The 16,617-nt window shown below is 37.8% G+C and overlaps 1 protein-coding gene across 2 annotated transcripts in view; it reads right to left on the bottom strand.

The window, feature by feature from the left end:
• Window positions 1–16,617, bottom strand: part of SCAPER (S-phase cyclin A associated protein in the ER) — a 401,024-nt gene that overhangs the window by 204,489 nt on the left and 179,918 nt on the right. For both annotated transcript variants that reach the window (XM_069560135.1, XM_069560134.1), the window contains exon 23: window positions 6,042–6,168. In XM_069560135.1, the coding sequence (XP_069416236.1) occupies window positions 6,042–6,168 (127 nt within the window). The remainder of the gene's footprint in view (window positions 1–6,041; window positions 6,169–16,617) is intronic.

A 16,617-nucleotide genomic window follows, 5' to 3' on the forward strand; every position in this document is an offset into this window, starting at 1 on the left:
GAAAAGAAAAAAAAGAAAACACATAACACAATTTGAAGAGTAATTTGAGCATAACATCACCATCTGGTCAAGAAAAAAGAAGAATCTGGAAACCCCTTCGGTAAATCTCCCTGATCATACCAAGCACTCTCCTCTCTGGACAATCATTATCCTGATTTTTATGAGAAACACTTCCCGAATCTTCTTTATAGTTTTACCACCTAGGTATACATTCCAAAACAGTAAGGTTAGCTTTGTCTGTTCTTGAAGTTCATATAACTGGAACTGCTGCTGCTGCTGCTAAGTCCCTTCAGTTGTGTCCGACTCTGTGCGACCCGAGACGGCAGCCCACCAGGCTCCCGCCTGGATTCTCCAGGCAAGTACACTGGAGGGGGTTGCCATTTCCTTCTCCAATGCATGAAAGTGAAAAGTGAAAGTGAAGTCGCTCAGTAGTGTCCAACTCTTCACAACCCCATGGACTGCAGCCTACCAGGCTCCTTCAAGCCATGGGATTTTCCAGGCAAGAGTACTGGAGTGGGCTGCCACTGCCTTCTCCGAAAGAGACTGACTATCTTCGCATTTATTTATTGGCTATTTAAATTTCTCCTTTTGGAATGCCATTCTCTTGACCATTTTCCTATTGGGTTGTTGTTGGGGTTTTTCTTTCCTCATTAATTTGTAGGAATTCCTTATATGCTCTGGATACTCTTCTTTGTGAGTTGTACATATAAATGTCTTCTCCCATTCTGTTTCTTTTTTATTCTTTTCTTTCCCTGAAGTCTCTTGATGAATAAAAGTTCCTATTTTAATGCAAATTTATTAACACCTTCCTTTATGATTAATGTCTTTTTTGTACTTTTCTTATCTAGGCAAAACCCCAAAGTCAAAAAGACGTTCTTCTGTTATTTCCTAATTTTATTTTTTCATTTACATTTAGGTCAATCTAGAATTTTTTGTTTATGATGTGAGTTAAGGTCAAGTTTCAGTTTTTAAAAATAAGGATATTTAATCACCATAGCATCATTCACAGAATAGACCATACTTTCTCCTAATGCTTCACCCCACCTCCTTTTTCCATATATACATAAACAAATCCCCCGCATGTCATGCATCAAGCATACACATTAGAATAGGACTGTTCATATTTTTCTTTTTCTCCACCTTTGCTCCAACAGCACACCATCTTAATTTCTGCAGCTTTAAATAAGAGATACAAAAAAATCTAATCTATGAACATGATAGATTTACTCTTACATACTTAATTCTTTTGATGACATCATAATACAATTTTATATCTCTCCTTGTATCTAGTGGCTTTGTTAAACTTGTTTAATTGTTTATGATATCAGCTATGCTTTTTTGGGGGGCAGATACAATTTGTTAGATTAGGAAATTCCATTCTGTTCCTGGTTTACCATCATGAATTGCTTTGGTGATGACTTTATCAAATGCTTTTTAACTGCATCTTTTGAGATGATCTTTTTCTTCCACTAACATAAGCTATGACTGATTTTCCAACAATAATCTAAACTTGCATATCTTGAATAAACCTAACTTTGTTGTTACATATTATTCATTTAACACACTGCATGATTTGGTTTGCCAAAATTTGCTTAGGAAATTTGAATCCAAGTTCATGAATGAGATTGGCTTGCACTATGATTTTCTTCAATTTTACTATGATGTCTGTGGACTGTGGATTTCTTTTTAACTTACCCTGCTTGAATTTTATTTGGTTTCATGAATCTGTGGATTGATCTATAAGTTTTAGAAAGTTCTAAATGATAATTACTTCAAATAATGTTTCTACTTCTCTCCTTCTGAATAACTATACATATATTAGGTATTTTCACCATATATTATTTGCCTCTTACATTCTTCTCTGTATTTTCCATATCTTCTCTCCGTGCTTCAGTCAGGATTCTTTCCTATGACCCATCTTACAGTACACAAATTCTCTCTCCAGTTGGTTTATTCTGTTATTTCATCTACATTCAGTTCTCAAAATTTCTATTTTCTTCAAATGCACTATACTTTTTTTTAAAAATGAATACTTATATCCTTGAACACAGTAAGCATAGTTCTAGAGTCCCTATTTGTTTCTTTCTATTGATTTTTATCCATGTTGTCTTGCCTTTTATATGCTTAACTATCTTTCTCTGCCAGAAAATATATTTTAAAATCACTTTATTGAAATAAGTTGAGGCTTAGGTTGATTATTATAATATCTTCCTTCAGAGTAGGTTTTCTATTTGCTTTGGTTAGGTACCTGCAGGTATTAGCAATTCCAGATCACTTCCCTGTTTTTTTTTTTTTTCAATAATCAGGATTTCCCCAGCCACCCAGATGGTTTGACCTTTAGCTGCAGTCTGTGCAGTGACTGGCACACTTTCTGTTTACCCTCTCTCTTCATTCAGTCCTTTAAAGTCTCAACCCAAAACACAGACTTTTTGCCACTGTGTTAGCACTGACAGCCCTAGACGCTCCTGTTTCTCCTCCATCAGTTCTGCAATATTATTAAAAGTACTACTCAAGCTTCTCATCCACCTTTTTTGGATCACCAACTACACCCAGCCCCAAAATGCCATGTTCCTAGATCTTGGACCAGTAATTCTTTACTACTCTATTAGCAGTTCGGAACCAGCTTATAGTTTGTTCAGCTTTATTAACTGTCATCAGTGAGAGGACTATTCTGAATTACCTCCTGTGTCACTATTGTTAGGTCCATACCTGTAGATATTTTCAATCCTTTTATTTCCTAACATATAAAACACACAGTTTTATGATCTATGACTGGTATTTATAAAGTCTTGCAGTTCTGCTTTCTGCTTGAGCTTACTCATAATGACTTATCTACTTTTGTGATTGTGTTTTGACTGACTGTGGCCACTTGTTCTCATAAAATTACTTCACATAAATGCCTTGAGGCCTAGGATAAAGGTGTCCTCTTCCAATTAGGATTTGCATTTCTTTCTGCCAGGTTCCTAGGCGATGCTACTAATCAATCTGGAGCTAGTCTACACTCAATTCAACATCTGAAAGAGTATGGGTGTGAGAATTTGGACTGCAAGCCTACTCCAGGGCTGGATTACGGTCACCCCTTCTGTACCATGCTGAGGCACTCTCCCTGCAGTCTCTGAGGGCAGGTGAGACCGTTCAGGATTATGTCAGGGTGTGCTCCTTGGTGGCTTTAGTCCTTGCGAAGAGAAAATCTCCTATTAGATTCTATACTTGAAGCAGCGGCTTGTGGCGCAGTTTGTTAAAAAGCATAATCACACAGCAAGGCTTACAAATGTTTTATTTCTGAATGGAATCAGAGAACCTAAGAAGCCAGAAGGAACGTGAGTCACACGGTAAGCACAAAAATACCCAGATCTCCTCAGTCTCCAAATCTCTTTTGTGACAGAGCACTTTTGTGCTTCACACTTTTAACCCGTTAGCCCTAAAACAGTTCTCAGAACTTCAGAAAAATTTTCTAAGGGAAACTGTGCCGAAGCAGTAACAGAAAGCATCAGCGTGTTGAGGTCTAAACTAAGAGGACAAAGACCTCAAGATTAATCTCTCACCATTCCTCAGTGAGCGCTTGCCCAAGTTCCACCAGTCCCACCCCTGTCACTTCTAGGCTGTCTTCAAATTCTTCACTGGGTACTTGGCTTTGACGCTAATGATTTTGTTACTCCAGGCAGTTTTCCAAACAAAAAGAAATGGTTATTTATAATTCCTAGACTGAAATCATAAATACCATCAGCTGAATTACACTGAAATGTCAGTATAACTCTGTGAACAGGATTTCACATAAAGTGTGTCTGTCTTGGCAAAGTAAAAAGGATTTTAGTTCTAAAAGTTGCAAAAGGATCTTATTGTAGGTAAGTTTAGACTCTTAGGTGGTCCTGCAGTGTATACTCTGAGGACAGTTTTACAGCAAGGTTCCTGACACAGATCATTTAGACTGGGAGCCAGACAACATTTTTCTCCCTCAAATTATAAGGAATCAGTGGTATTCTGGTAAATTGCCCCTTTGTGAATGAAATAACTTTACCTAGATTTTCAGACTGAATACCTTTCTTACACAGATCATTTTACTTTTTCCTAAAAAATTCCGTGACTACTTCAATCTAAAACAATATTTGTAAGATAAAGTTTACATGGTAGTATCTTCAAGCAATGCCTTTTATTTCAAAGTATAAGTATCCTTTTTTAAAAACAAAAAGAAAATAATCAGTATCTGTAATTTTAAAATAATTAGAGATTTCCCCAAGGCATATAAAACCTCTAAACATTCCATCCAGTACATGCTGGACAACTACCAGTTTCTGAACGCTCTCACACTTTGAAAAGGACATGTTACATAAAAGAACTGACTCCACGTGGCTCTGCGGCCATGTCACAGTGAGTACGCTGCTTTCAGTTCCTAAAGGGGTTGTTGTTTGACGCCAAAATGCAGCTGAGCACTGTCTTGTAAAGTTGGTTATTCATATGACTGAAAACCCAGTAATTCTGCCCGTGAGGCATATTGCCTAGAATAGAGCAAGCTCTCAAAGTATAGTCCTTGGACCAGCAGCATCAATGTCACTTGGGAACTTACTGGAAACACAAATTCTTGGGACCCACTCCAGATCTACTGAATCAGAAATCCAAGGTGTTTTAACAAGTCCTCTAGGTGATTCTGATGCAGACTAAAGTCTGAGGCTCCTTCCCTGCTTTAGAGAAATTCTTCTTGAATTGTTCTAATACAGAAATTGTTTGAGCAGCACGGCCCCTTACCTCTCTCCCTCTCTCCAATCACCCCTGTCTACACACACACACACACATATCAAATCCTGAAATGAACATCTATTGTCAGGAGAATGATATAAAAAATTGTAGTACTAACACAACGTAGTACTCACTATACAACAGAGAAAATAAATGAAAAATAGCTACATTTATAAGCTTAAATAAAACTTAAGAGCCATAATTTTGATTGAAAAAAATCAAGAAGTCTGCAGTGTAATATTTTATAAAGGCCAAATACAAGCAAAACAAAATAATATATTAATTAAATATATATTTATGTGATAAATCAATAACACTATTTTTATAAAACAAAGAAAGGATACCCCCTTTAATTCTATATAGTATTTCCTGAAAGGGAGCAGAGGCAGGGGGATAGGGTAAGGAAGGAATCCAATGGGAACTATAAATAATAAATATACTTGGATCAACTTAGTTCTTGGGTTGGTCATGAAATCATAACCCATTGCATTTATGTAATTTTTATTACATTTTTTCATATATATAAAATATAATACAATACAGTTTAAATCAAGAAAACAAAAACTGCAGCTAATAAACAAAGATGAACATCATCTTAAACAAAAAAATTAGAAACCACCTAAGTGATATAAATTGTATAAATTGTGATATGTTCATTCAGTTAAAAAGAATTTATAAGGCATGATAAAATATTTATGATAAAATTAGCAAGACAAAATACTATAAAAATGTACAGTAAAATATTAGAAAAAACACAATCAAATGTCAATATTGGATATTACAGGGAGTTTTACTTCTTCTTTGTTCCTTTAAAATTTTCTATAGTGAATAATAAATACTTTTAAAACCATTAAGGATTTTTTAAACGGTCACTGAAACATTTAATGACTATAAGTCATTAAAGAAAACTATCAAATCTTCTATTGGAAACAGGAAGGAAACTGGTGTTTTGTGAAAATCTGTGATTTATGAGCTTTATAATTCAAAGTCTTATATCTTCTGCCCTTAAACTGTATATCTTTATTACTCTGATTCTATTTAAAATAGAATGTCATGTTAGGAAAAATATGACTGAGAAAACTACAATGTAAAGAATATATTTTTGCCACAGAGGACTTCAGTTAACACAACTAAAAACAATTTCAATATCATACTAACAAAAAGAAAAAAATATCCACCAATGGTTGACTGGCTTTTGAAAACACCAGAGAAACACATATACTTAGTTTGCCTTGTAGTACCATGGCCCGTCATAATGAGAAAGAAACATACAGATTATAGCCAGAGGCCAGAGATTAATTACATACCTCTTTTTCCAATATTCTAGCGACCTCACCAAGGGTCCGATCTAAAGCAGAAACCTTATTGTTTGCCCATGAGCCACTGTCTTGTGCTTGTAGTTGTTTTAGAAGATCTTTGGCTAAACGCTGAAGCCTTGGATACAAAATAAAAGAGAAGAATGACATGAATGAATTAGGCTACAATATTTCATTTTCCAGAACACTGTTAAACAAATGTTACTTTCATTATTATATTAGAAGCTGCTTCATAGAGTACCTAAGGAAAAGAAAAACTAACCACTCCTAAGGCCGGTATTACTCTATATTCACAAACACCAATCTAGTCTTTGTGACACGAAACAGACCTAGAGGACAGTACTGTCCGTCCACAGGATCAGCTGGAGCAGTTCCTGCCATCAGTTTCTGCGTTCCTCTTACACTAGAACAGACCTGATGATGGGGAAAGGTCAGAGTATGATGGCAGAGAAAATGAGGAGAGGAGCCTGAGCAGGTTTTCATATTTTGATGTAAATCTTTAGGGTAATTATAAGCACTGTAAATTCTCAGAATGTCAAATTCCCCATGTTCCAGTTTATAAGCAATTTGGGGATTTCCTGTCACTGCTGATGTCATTTAGACAACAGAGCATTTGTTTTTACTTGCTTTTCACCAAGAATAACACGTAACACACTTGGGGCTTCCTAGGTGGCTCTAGTGGTAAAAAGCCCGCCTGCCAATGCAGGAGACATAAGAGATGTGGGTTCAGTCCTGGGTTGGGAAGATCCCCTGGAGGAGGGCATGGCAATCCATTCCAGTATTTTTGCCTGGAAAATCCCATGGACAGAGGAGCCTGGCGGGCTACAGTCCATGGGGTCGCAAAGACTTAGACACTACTGAAGTGACTTAGCACGCACAAAAATAACACATATTTCATAGGATTCTTTACTTCTTCTGTTTCACAGACCTCATTCTTTGAGCAATCTTCTCCTCCTATCCTGTTACTCGCCTGAGCATCCTACCAACAGACACTCACCAGACACCATCCTAGATCTCTCCACTTTCCCCCTATATGCCATTTCCCTGTTACCCTACTTCCATTTTTACCTATGACTGGTTCCACTGGCCCTCATTATAATCACTTCCTTGTAAACGTGTGGTACATTCCTTCTCTGTTGTTCTGTTACTCCTACAGCTAACCCCCAGTTAGGGTAACAATCACCAACAATTATTTAGTGGGCCAGGCATCCCTCTCGGTGTCTTGCAAACATTAATTTAGCTGGATTAGTGAACATCTGCCAGCTGTTTCCATTTCTGATACTGAGATAAACTAATACCATACAAAAGACTGGTATGACTATGGCTTCAGAATCTTACTAATAAGTTTGTCCAAGTCTGCTCACTCTTGCACTCTTCCACAAAGACTTCACATATTGCTCCATCTCCTCATAATTTCACTCTTTTCCTTCTCCCCCTTGCTTTCATGTAAGAAGGTTTTACATTTCATAGAGAAAATGGAAGCTACTGGAACAAGGAAATCCTCACTTTCTGCCGAAAATCTATAGGCATGTGAGCATTTCATCCACACTCTCCTTTATTTTTCCTATTACAATCAAGGAAGACGGATTCCTCCCATGTAGGGCTAATCTTACCACACTGGCTCTATATGCATGAGGTCTTTCTGGATCTAAATCCTGCTTTCCCTGTTTCAGTGTCTTTGCAAATGCTCTTTTATTAATTCCTTCTGAAACACTTGCCCCACCTCCAGAAAAATCCTATTCTTCCCTAAGTTCCTAGCTCAAACACTGCTTTCTCTGATCTATTCCTTCAAGTCACTATCACAAGTCTCTCTCATGCAGAGATTGACAACAGGATTTTTGGTAATGACGGGAATGTTCCATACCTATTATGTACAACCTCGTGGCTATTGACCAAATGTACCTATTGTGTACTTGAAAGACAGTTAGTATGAATGCAGGACTTAAGAAAAAAATTAACCATTTTATTTCATTTATTTTTGGTTGTACAGGGTCTTCATTGCTGCGTGTAGGCTTCCTCTAGTGGCAGCAAGTGGGGGCTACTCTCTAGTTGCGGTAGCTTCTCCTTGTGGTGGGTTCTCGTTTCTAAGCAGGGTCTCTCAGTTCAGTTCAGTCACTCAGTCGTGTCCAACTCTTTGCAACCCCATGAATCATAGCACAACAGGCCTCCTTGTCCATCACCAACTCCCGGAGTTCACCCAGACTCACGTCCATTGAGTCAGTGATGCAATCCAGCCATCTCACCCTGGATCGCCCCCTTCTCCTCCTGCCCCCAATCCCTCCCAGCATCAGAATCTTTTCCAACGAGTCAACTCTTCGCATGAGGTGGCCAAAGTACAGGAGTTTCAGCTTTAGCATCATTCCTTCCAGAGAAATCCCAGGGCTGATCTCCTTTAGGATGGACTGGTTGGATCTCCTTGCAGTCCAAGGGACTCTCAAGAGTCTTCTCCAACACCACAGTTCAAAAGCATCAATTCTTTGGTGCTCAGCTTTCTTCACAGTCCAACTCTCACATGACCACTGGAAAAACCATAGCCTTGACTAGTCGGACCTTTGCTGGCAAAGTAATGTCTCTGCTTTTCAATATGCTATCTAGGTTGGTCATAACTTTTCTTCCAAGGAGTAAGCATCTTTTAATTTCATGGCTGCCGTCACCATCTGCAGTGATTTTGGAGCCCCCCAAAATAAAGTCTGACACTGTTTCCACTGTTTCCCCTTCTATTTTCCATGAAGTGGCAGGACCGGATGCCAAGATCTTCGTTTTCTGAATGTTGAGCTTTAAGCCAACTTTTTCACTCTCCTCTTTCACTTTCATCAAGAGGCTTTTTAGTTCCTCTTCACTTTCTGCCATAAGGGTAGTGTCATCTGCATATCTGAGGCTATTGATATTTCTCCCGGCAATCTTGATTCCAGCTTGTGCTTCTTCCAGCCCAGCGTTTCTCATGATGTACTCTGCATATAAGTTAAATAAGCAGGGTGATAGTATACAGCCTTGACGTACTCCTTTTCCTAAGCAGGGTCTCTAGGACTTTAATACATGCAGCACACATGCTCAGTAGTTGTGGCTCACAGGCCCTAGAGTGAAGGAGCTTTGGTATGAAGAACTAATTTAACTTAATTTTAATAAGTTAAACAGCCATGTGTGGCTAGAAGCTATCATACTGAACCGTGCAGAAGCACAACATCACCCTTATGAGAGAGGGCTGTTGTGGAACCATTCACCATCTTATCCATAGCACCGCTACATAAGTACACTCTAGAAGTACTGATACATAGTCTAAGAAGAAATTTCTTCTTTATACTAATCTTAATAATTTCCATAATCTCTACGTTACGAAATACTTCCATGTATATGATCTTATTTGTCCTCTGAAAAACATTATCCATCCCTGTTTGAATGCTAGGGCGTAGGAAGATGAAGTGACTTTCCCAAGGCTTCATGGCTAGTAAATGCACTATTGGAACTAGGAACCTATGCCTTTCATCTTCAGATTTCATGCTTTATCTCCACACCATCTAGTCAATTCAATAAGAAAATTTTATTCACAAATGAATAATATCCTAGAACACAATTTCATCTATTTATATAAAAATCTTTAATTCCTCAAAGAATACAATACCAACTGCAGTTCAAAAGGCACTTGTGAACTCCAATTTAAATCTAAACTATCCATATGGAGTTTACTTTGATAAGTCATAGAACAAATACAAACTCTAAAATCAGAAATACCTGTGCTTAAATTCTGGCTTTATGTAAACTGTGGGGAGGTTATTTAAATACTCAATCTCAATTTCTTCAACTTAAAAGTGGAGATTATATATACATATATTTTTTTCTTCAGAGCTTCTGAAGATTAGAGATAATTAATGTAATGTACCTAACATCATTCACTAAAGTAGACATTGAATAAATAATCAATAAATAATCAACTCTTATTACTACTTGCTGACAGAAAGTCTCAATCTAACATTTCGAGAATATCAAAAAATACAAAAATAGACTAAGAGCAACATAGTCCTTTTCCTCCTAATCGAATGTGGGCTAGAGTCCCATCCGATTAAAGTAACTGACCTTATCATGTGGACGAATACTGGCAGCAAACTCCATTGTGTGACAGATAAGTAGCCACTTCAGCTCTTGGCTGAATAAAGCCTGCACACCATGTAACTAAATATCCAGCCACGGCAACAGATGCATATGAATCTAGCAGTACTCTTACCAAGAATGCTCACATTCCACTGAAAACCAGGGGTATTTAGAGAGGCACAAGGACCATTTTAATTCACAGAATACAAGAGGCTCATATTTCACCCTGAGGTAAATCAAATCTGGGACTCATATGAACCTACCCTTCAAGGAAGAATGCCAAATGAAGGGGATGCTGTGGTAACATGAGCTAAACCTCTGCTTCATTCCTGGCCTCCACCAAGTACCACAAATAACATAGCTCCTCTCAAGAAAAAAAAGCACTCGATTTTGATTCATACTATAAATAATGATTGAATGTCACAGGACTCAATTCCTGAAAGTTATAGTTGCCTTACAGGGCAAGAACAGGAGCTGTTTAGAGGGTGCAGTTTTTTAATACAGAAACTGCTATTTGTGTAAATTCTGGCAGATAATTTTTCTAGCATGAAAAGAAAAACTAAAGGCTTCGTAATTCCTACCCCAGAACATGAGAGGTATCTGACAGGTAAATGGCTTTGTGGAGAATTTTTTAAGGTCAGATATTTTCTTCTCAAAATTTGAACACATTTTAACAATTCTCAGTTCAAATCTGTTACTGGTGAATGTGAAATGTAACAGCTCCTCTGTAAGGAACCCTATCTTTTATCACAATAGAGTTTGGGGAGGTTCATTAGGGTCATTGGGAAGATTTACTAGTGTAAGAAGGGAAACTAGGTCCATGTTAGGAAATAACATTGTTCTTTAGTGTGATGGGCAGGAAGACATAAATTATTAACTTCCGTTTTTTCTTTTAAACCTTCTCTATTTGAGAGGTACACAGTTTAAATTTAAGGCTACAGGTTCCCCTTCCATTTTTAAATTATATGCCTAAGCCTGTATTTCTAAATGTAAGAGTTTAAGAAATCCTCATATAAAATGAAAAAAGCCAGTGTGCATATATTGCTTCCCATATGGAACATCTTGCATTGTTGCCTCCAGCATCCTTTCTTGTGAATAAAGAACCCATCTACCCTTTCAGGGAACTATGTCATCCTCACACTTCATACTGATGTGCTCAATGCTATCAAGGTGCTGCTGTTCCCAGGCCCTTACCCATAGTGGAAAGATCTAGAAAATGTGTGTACATTATTTTATATAAATAAATATAAAATATATGTAATTAGATATACAAAAAGATGATGCCCGAGCAACAGGGCTTTGAACTGTATAGGTCCATTTATACAGATGTTTTACACTATGTGTGTACCACAGGATTCATGGTTGGTTGAATTCATGAATGTAAAACCTCAGAGGAGAAGGGTTGACTGTAAAAGTTATAGGCAGATTTTTGACTTCTCAGAGGGTCAGTACCTCTAAACCCCACTCTGCATTGTTCCAAGGTCATGTGTGTGTGTGTGTATCCCTACAGTTTACATCTATATTTATTTCTACATATATGTTGGAAAATACAAGTTAAAACTTATATCCACAATTCCAATTCATCACTGCAGGATTTTCTGTTCTCCTTGAGTCTAATTTTTAACTCTCTTCTCTAACAGAGAGCAATATGTCTTCCAACGTCCTTAATATATTTACTTATGTGAACAACACATCACCCATACATATCCTGACATACCCACCTAACGCATCACCCATCTTTGTTTATGCACACTATTATCTGCCTGCGTGGCTCTGACTGCCCACACCGGTCTCCTCTGCTCTTCTCACCCATGCATGGGTTTCACAGCCTTTACGAGGCTCCCCTGACTGTCCCCTCCCATGACAGTCCATGGCTCTGCCCTCCTCACTGGGCTCTGATTCCCCACGCCAGGCCATGGTGTCCTGCCCCACACGGAAGCTCCCGTACTCTGCTCGGCTCTGAACCTTCACTCCAGGCCGCCCCTCCTTGGTCCACTCAGGCTCTGAGAGCCACCCCTCTGCCCCCGCTGCATCCAGTCACCCAGCCCATGCAGACGGCTGCGTGGTGGTGCTCTCATCTAACAATAATAGGACTGAATTTTTCTGGAAGGGGGAAGGGAAACTGGAGAAAGTCCTTTTCATTTATTAAATAGAATAATTTTATAAGGAGATATGTCCTTTCATCTCATTACCTATTTCAATCAGTTACAATAATTAAGTTTTTTGAGAAAAAGGATGACTCTAAAGTTTTAGATGACTTAATGTAAGGATGGACCTGCGATTTCTTAAGATAAACAGAAATAGGAGGGGTAAGTTTTGGAAACAAATTTTAGGAGTTGACCTTGACACATGTTCACCTGAGGCATTCAAGTGAACAGAGAGACATCCAAGTGGAAATGCTAACATGAAAGCTGGATATTGTATAACGGAGTTCTGGGGACAGGTCTGGATTAGAGACATGAATTTAAAGTCCATCTGGATACTAGTTGTTTAAAGCCATGAAAATAAATAAGATTACCAACAGAGTAATTCTCTACCTGAACTCTCAGGACAAAGGCATGCTAATGTCAGAGCTCAAAGAGGCAAGAAACAATGAGGCAACAGGTAATGAAGAAGAGCAGTTAGTCAAGTAAAAGGAGAATCCAGAGAAAGCTGTAGAACAGACTATTACATTAAAGGTCCCCCCTTGAAGTATATCTTGCTGCTGCTAAGTCACTTCAGTTGTGTCTGACTCTGTGCAACCCCAGAGACAGCAGCCCACCAGGCTCCCCCGTCCCTGGGATTCTCCAGGCAAGAACACTGGAGTGGGTTGCCATTTCCTTCTCCAATGCACAGCCATGACTTAATAGTCTCCTCATACAGTGACTAAGGACTTGACAAAGTGACTTCCCTTGGCCAATGAGACATCACAAGCAGAGGCCTGATCTGACCTGATATCCCCTATCACTGATGAACACTATGCAAAAACCCTCAACAGAACAAGCCAAACAACAGCATATTAAAAGGGCTATTCACCATGACCAAATGATCCGTTATCAGGGACGCTGACCCAAGCTTCCTTACATGGCAGTCAGAGGGGAACAAGAAAGCAAAGTTGTGAGCAAAAGCTTCAAGACTTCTGAAGCTAAGGCTCAGAAGTCACATACTGCTTCTGCAGTAGACTAGGGATCAGAACAAGTCAAAAGGCCAAATTCAAGAGTAAGGTTAATAAGAGTCCACTCGTTGATGGAGAGGTGGCAAAGTTATATTGCAAAGGGCCATGCCTTCAGGAACGGCTCAGCAACTTCTGGCCATCTCTGCCAACACTATATTGTGTCATATATTAAATTTCCTCAAATTTTGGATCCATTTCTAGATTGTTTTTAAAAACCGAGTTCATTAATTTGTATTACTATTTACATGCCAATGCAAAACTATTTTAACCACCTGTTAGCTGAATCCTACTTCATTTCCCCTCTTGGTCAACCACTTGTAAAAGAATGAAACTAGATCACTTTCTAACACCGCACACAAAAATAAACTCAAAATGGATTAAAGATCTAAATGTAAGATCAGAAACTATAAAACTCCTAGAGGAGAACATAGGCAAAACACTCTCAGACATAAATCACAGCAGGATCCTCTATGATCCACCTCCCAGAATGCTGGAAATAAAAGCAAAAATAAACAAATGGGATCTAATTAAAATTAAAAGCTTCTGCACAACAAAGGAAAATATAAGCAGGGTGAAAAGACAGCCTTCTGAATGGGAGAAAATAATAGCTAATGAAGCAACTGACAAACAACTAATCTCAAAAATATACAAGCAACTTCTGCAGCTCAACTCCAGAAAAATAAACGACCCTATCAAAAAATGGGCCAAAGAACTAAATAGACATTTCTCCAAAGAAGACACACGGATGGCTAACAAACACATGAAAAGATGCTCAACATCACTCATTATTAGAGAAATGCAAATCAAAACCACAATGAGGTACCACTTCACACCAGTCAGAATGGCTGCGATCCAAAAATCTGCAAGCAATAAATGCTGGAGAGGGTGTGGAGAAAAGGGAACCCTCCTACACTGTTGGTGGGAATGCAAACTAGTACAGCCACTATGGAGAACAGTGTGGAGATTCCTTAAAAAATTGCAAATAGAACTACCTTATGACCCAGCAATCCCACTTCTGGGCATACACACCGAGGAAACCAGAATTGAAAGAGACACATGTACCCCAATGTTCATCGCAGCACTGTTTATAATAGCCAGGACATGGAAACAACCTAGATGTCCATCAGCAGATGAATGGATAAGAAAGCTGTGGTACATATACACAATGGAGTATTACTCAGCCGTTAAAAAGAATTCATTTGAATCAGTTCTGATGAGATGGATGAAACTGGAGCCGATTATACAGAGTGAAGTAAGCCAGAAAGAAAAACACCAATACAGTATACTAACACATATATATGGAATTTAGGAAGATGGCAATGACGACCCTGTATGCAAGACAGGGAAAGAGACACAGATGTGTATAACGGACTTTTGGACTCAGAGGGAGAGGGAGAGGGTGGGATGATTTGGGAGAATGACATTCTAACATGTATACTATCATGTGAATTGAATCGCCAGTCTATGTCTGACGCAGGATGCAGCATGCTTGGGGCTGGTGCATGGGGATGACCCAGAAAGATGTTATGAGGAGGGAGGTGGGAGGGGGGTTCATGTTTGGGAATGCATGTAAGAATTAAAGATTTTAAAATGTAAAAAATAAAAAACTAAAAATAAAAAAAAAACAAAAACAAAAAAAAATAAATAAAAATAAAAAAAATATTTTTCCTGGAAATTTTATTTTTCTGTATGTTTTTAAAAATGCTTCTATCTCTAGCTTTAAGAAGGTTGTTCTTTTATTGAAATCACATATTTATAGGAGAATTTAAAGAGAATTTACTATACTTTGTCTTCTATCCAAGAGTATAATTTGTCTTTTAACTTTTATTAGTCATTTTTTTATATCCCTAGCATTTTATGCTTTTATTTTTGTAGAGCCTTCATATTTCTTTATTCTTAAAAGTTTATTTTTATTGCTATTATAAATGATATTTATATTTTCTGATTATCATAAAGAAAAGCTACTACTTTCGTATCCTAGATATGCTGCTGCCTAACCTTAGGCAAGTTACTTACTCTATTTAGGGCTTAGTTTCCTCATGAAATTCACTGTGTTGATGTGAGTAATAAATGAGTCAACACATGTAAAGAGCCTGGCATAAGGTAAAGGTTCATAAACCTCACCTATTATTAACAGTGTCACATAAATTTGGAAATCAGCCATTTTACTGAATTGATTCTCTTGTTTTGACTAGCTCTTCATTTGATTCTCTTGGGTTTTACAGATATACAGTATGATCGTAATCTTGACAATTTTGTTAATGCCTTTAATATTTTATACTTCTGTTTTTCTTTTAAAATAACAATGGCTCATAGCTCCAACACTGTAATAAAGTATTTCTTTTGGGTGTCTTAGTTCTGACAGGGAAGAATATTTCTATTACAAATGTAAATAACAGCTACATTAAAATGCTATTGCATAATCTATACCAACCACTGCTTATAGATATTCCTCCATCTGTGGCATGTAAGTTGTTTCTTGAGTTTTTCACTATTGAAAGTAACAAAAATAGTTATCTTTGTATATAAATATTTGCACACATTTTTCATTATTTCACTGGGCAGTATGAAGTCTAAAGTGGATGTCCAAAGTAGCAGGGGGATAAATTAGATGAGTTTGGGACCAGCAAACTATACAAAATAAACAACAATGTCCTACTGTACAGCACAGGGAACTACATTCAGTATCTTCTAATAAATTATAATGGAAAATAATCTGAAAACAATGTATGTATAACTGGATTACTTTTCTGTACATCAGAAACTAACATAACATTGTAAACAACTATAATTAAAAAATAAAACTTTAAGTACTGGAACTTAATCTTATATATAATGAATAAAAGATCTTAAAAGTAAAAGAAAACCAAAGTGGACATCCTGCGCTCCAGATTCACATGGCCTTCCAGTAAGACTATACTGATCTGCACTCCCAACAGCAGTATTATATGAGTACCCTTCTCTCGCTGCACCGCTATTGGCAGTCTATTTGAGACAAACAAAATGATGATGTTTTTGTTTCTTTAGCTAGTATACCTAGAAATTACACTTACACCCAATGGTGGAGTCTAAATCCTTATCTGTCAAGTGGCCTCTGCAACAATCCTGAATGAGATCTCCTCAGAGTAAGAATCAGTACAGCCCTGGCGAAACTTGCTTTGTTCAGTAGGGTTTCTCTACCTCAGCACTACTGATGTTTTGAATGAGATACTCCTTTGCTGCAGAGGACTATCTCACGCACTGGAAAAAGTGTAATGGCATCCCTGGCCTCTACTCACTCGATGGCAGCTGCACCAGTTTTTCCAATCTGTGATAACAAAAATATTA

Source organism: Ovis canadensis, chromosome 18 (assembly GCF_042477335.2).
Source record: "Ovis canadensis isolate MfBH-ARS-UI-01 breed Bighorn chromosome 18, ARS-UI_OviCan_v2, whole genome shotgun sequence".
NCBI lineage: Eukaryota > Metazoa > Chordata > Mammalia > Artiodactyla > Bovidae > Ovis > Ovis canadensis.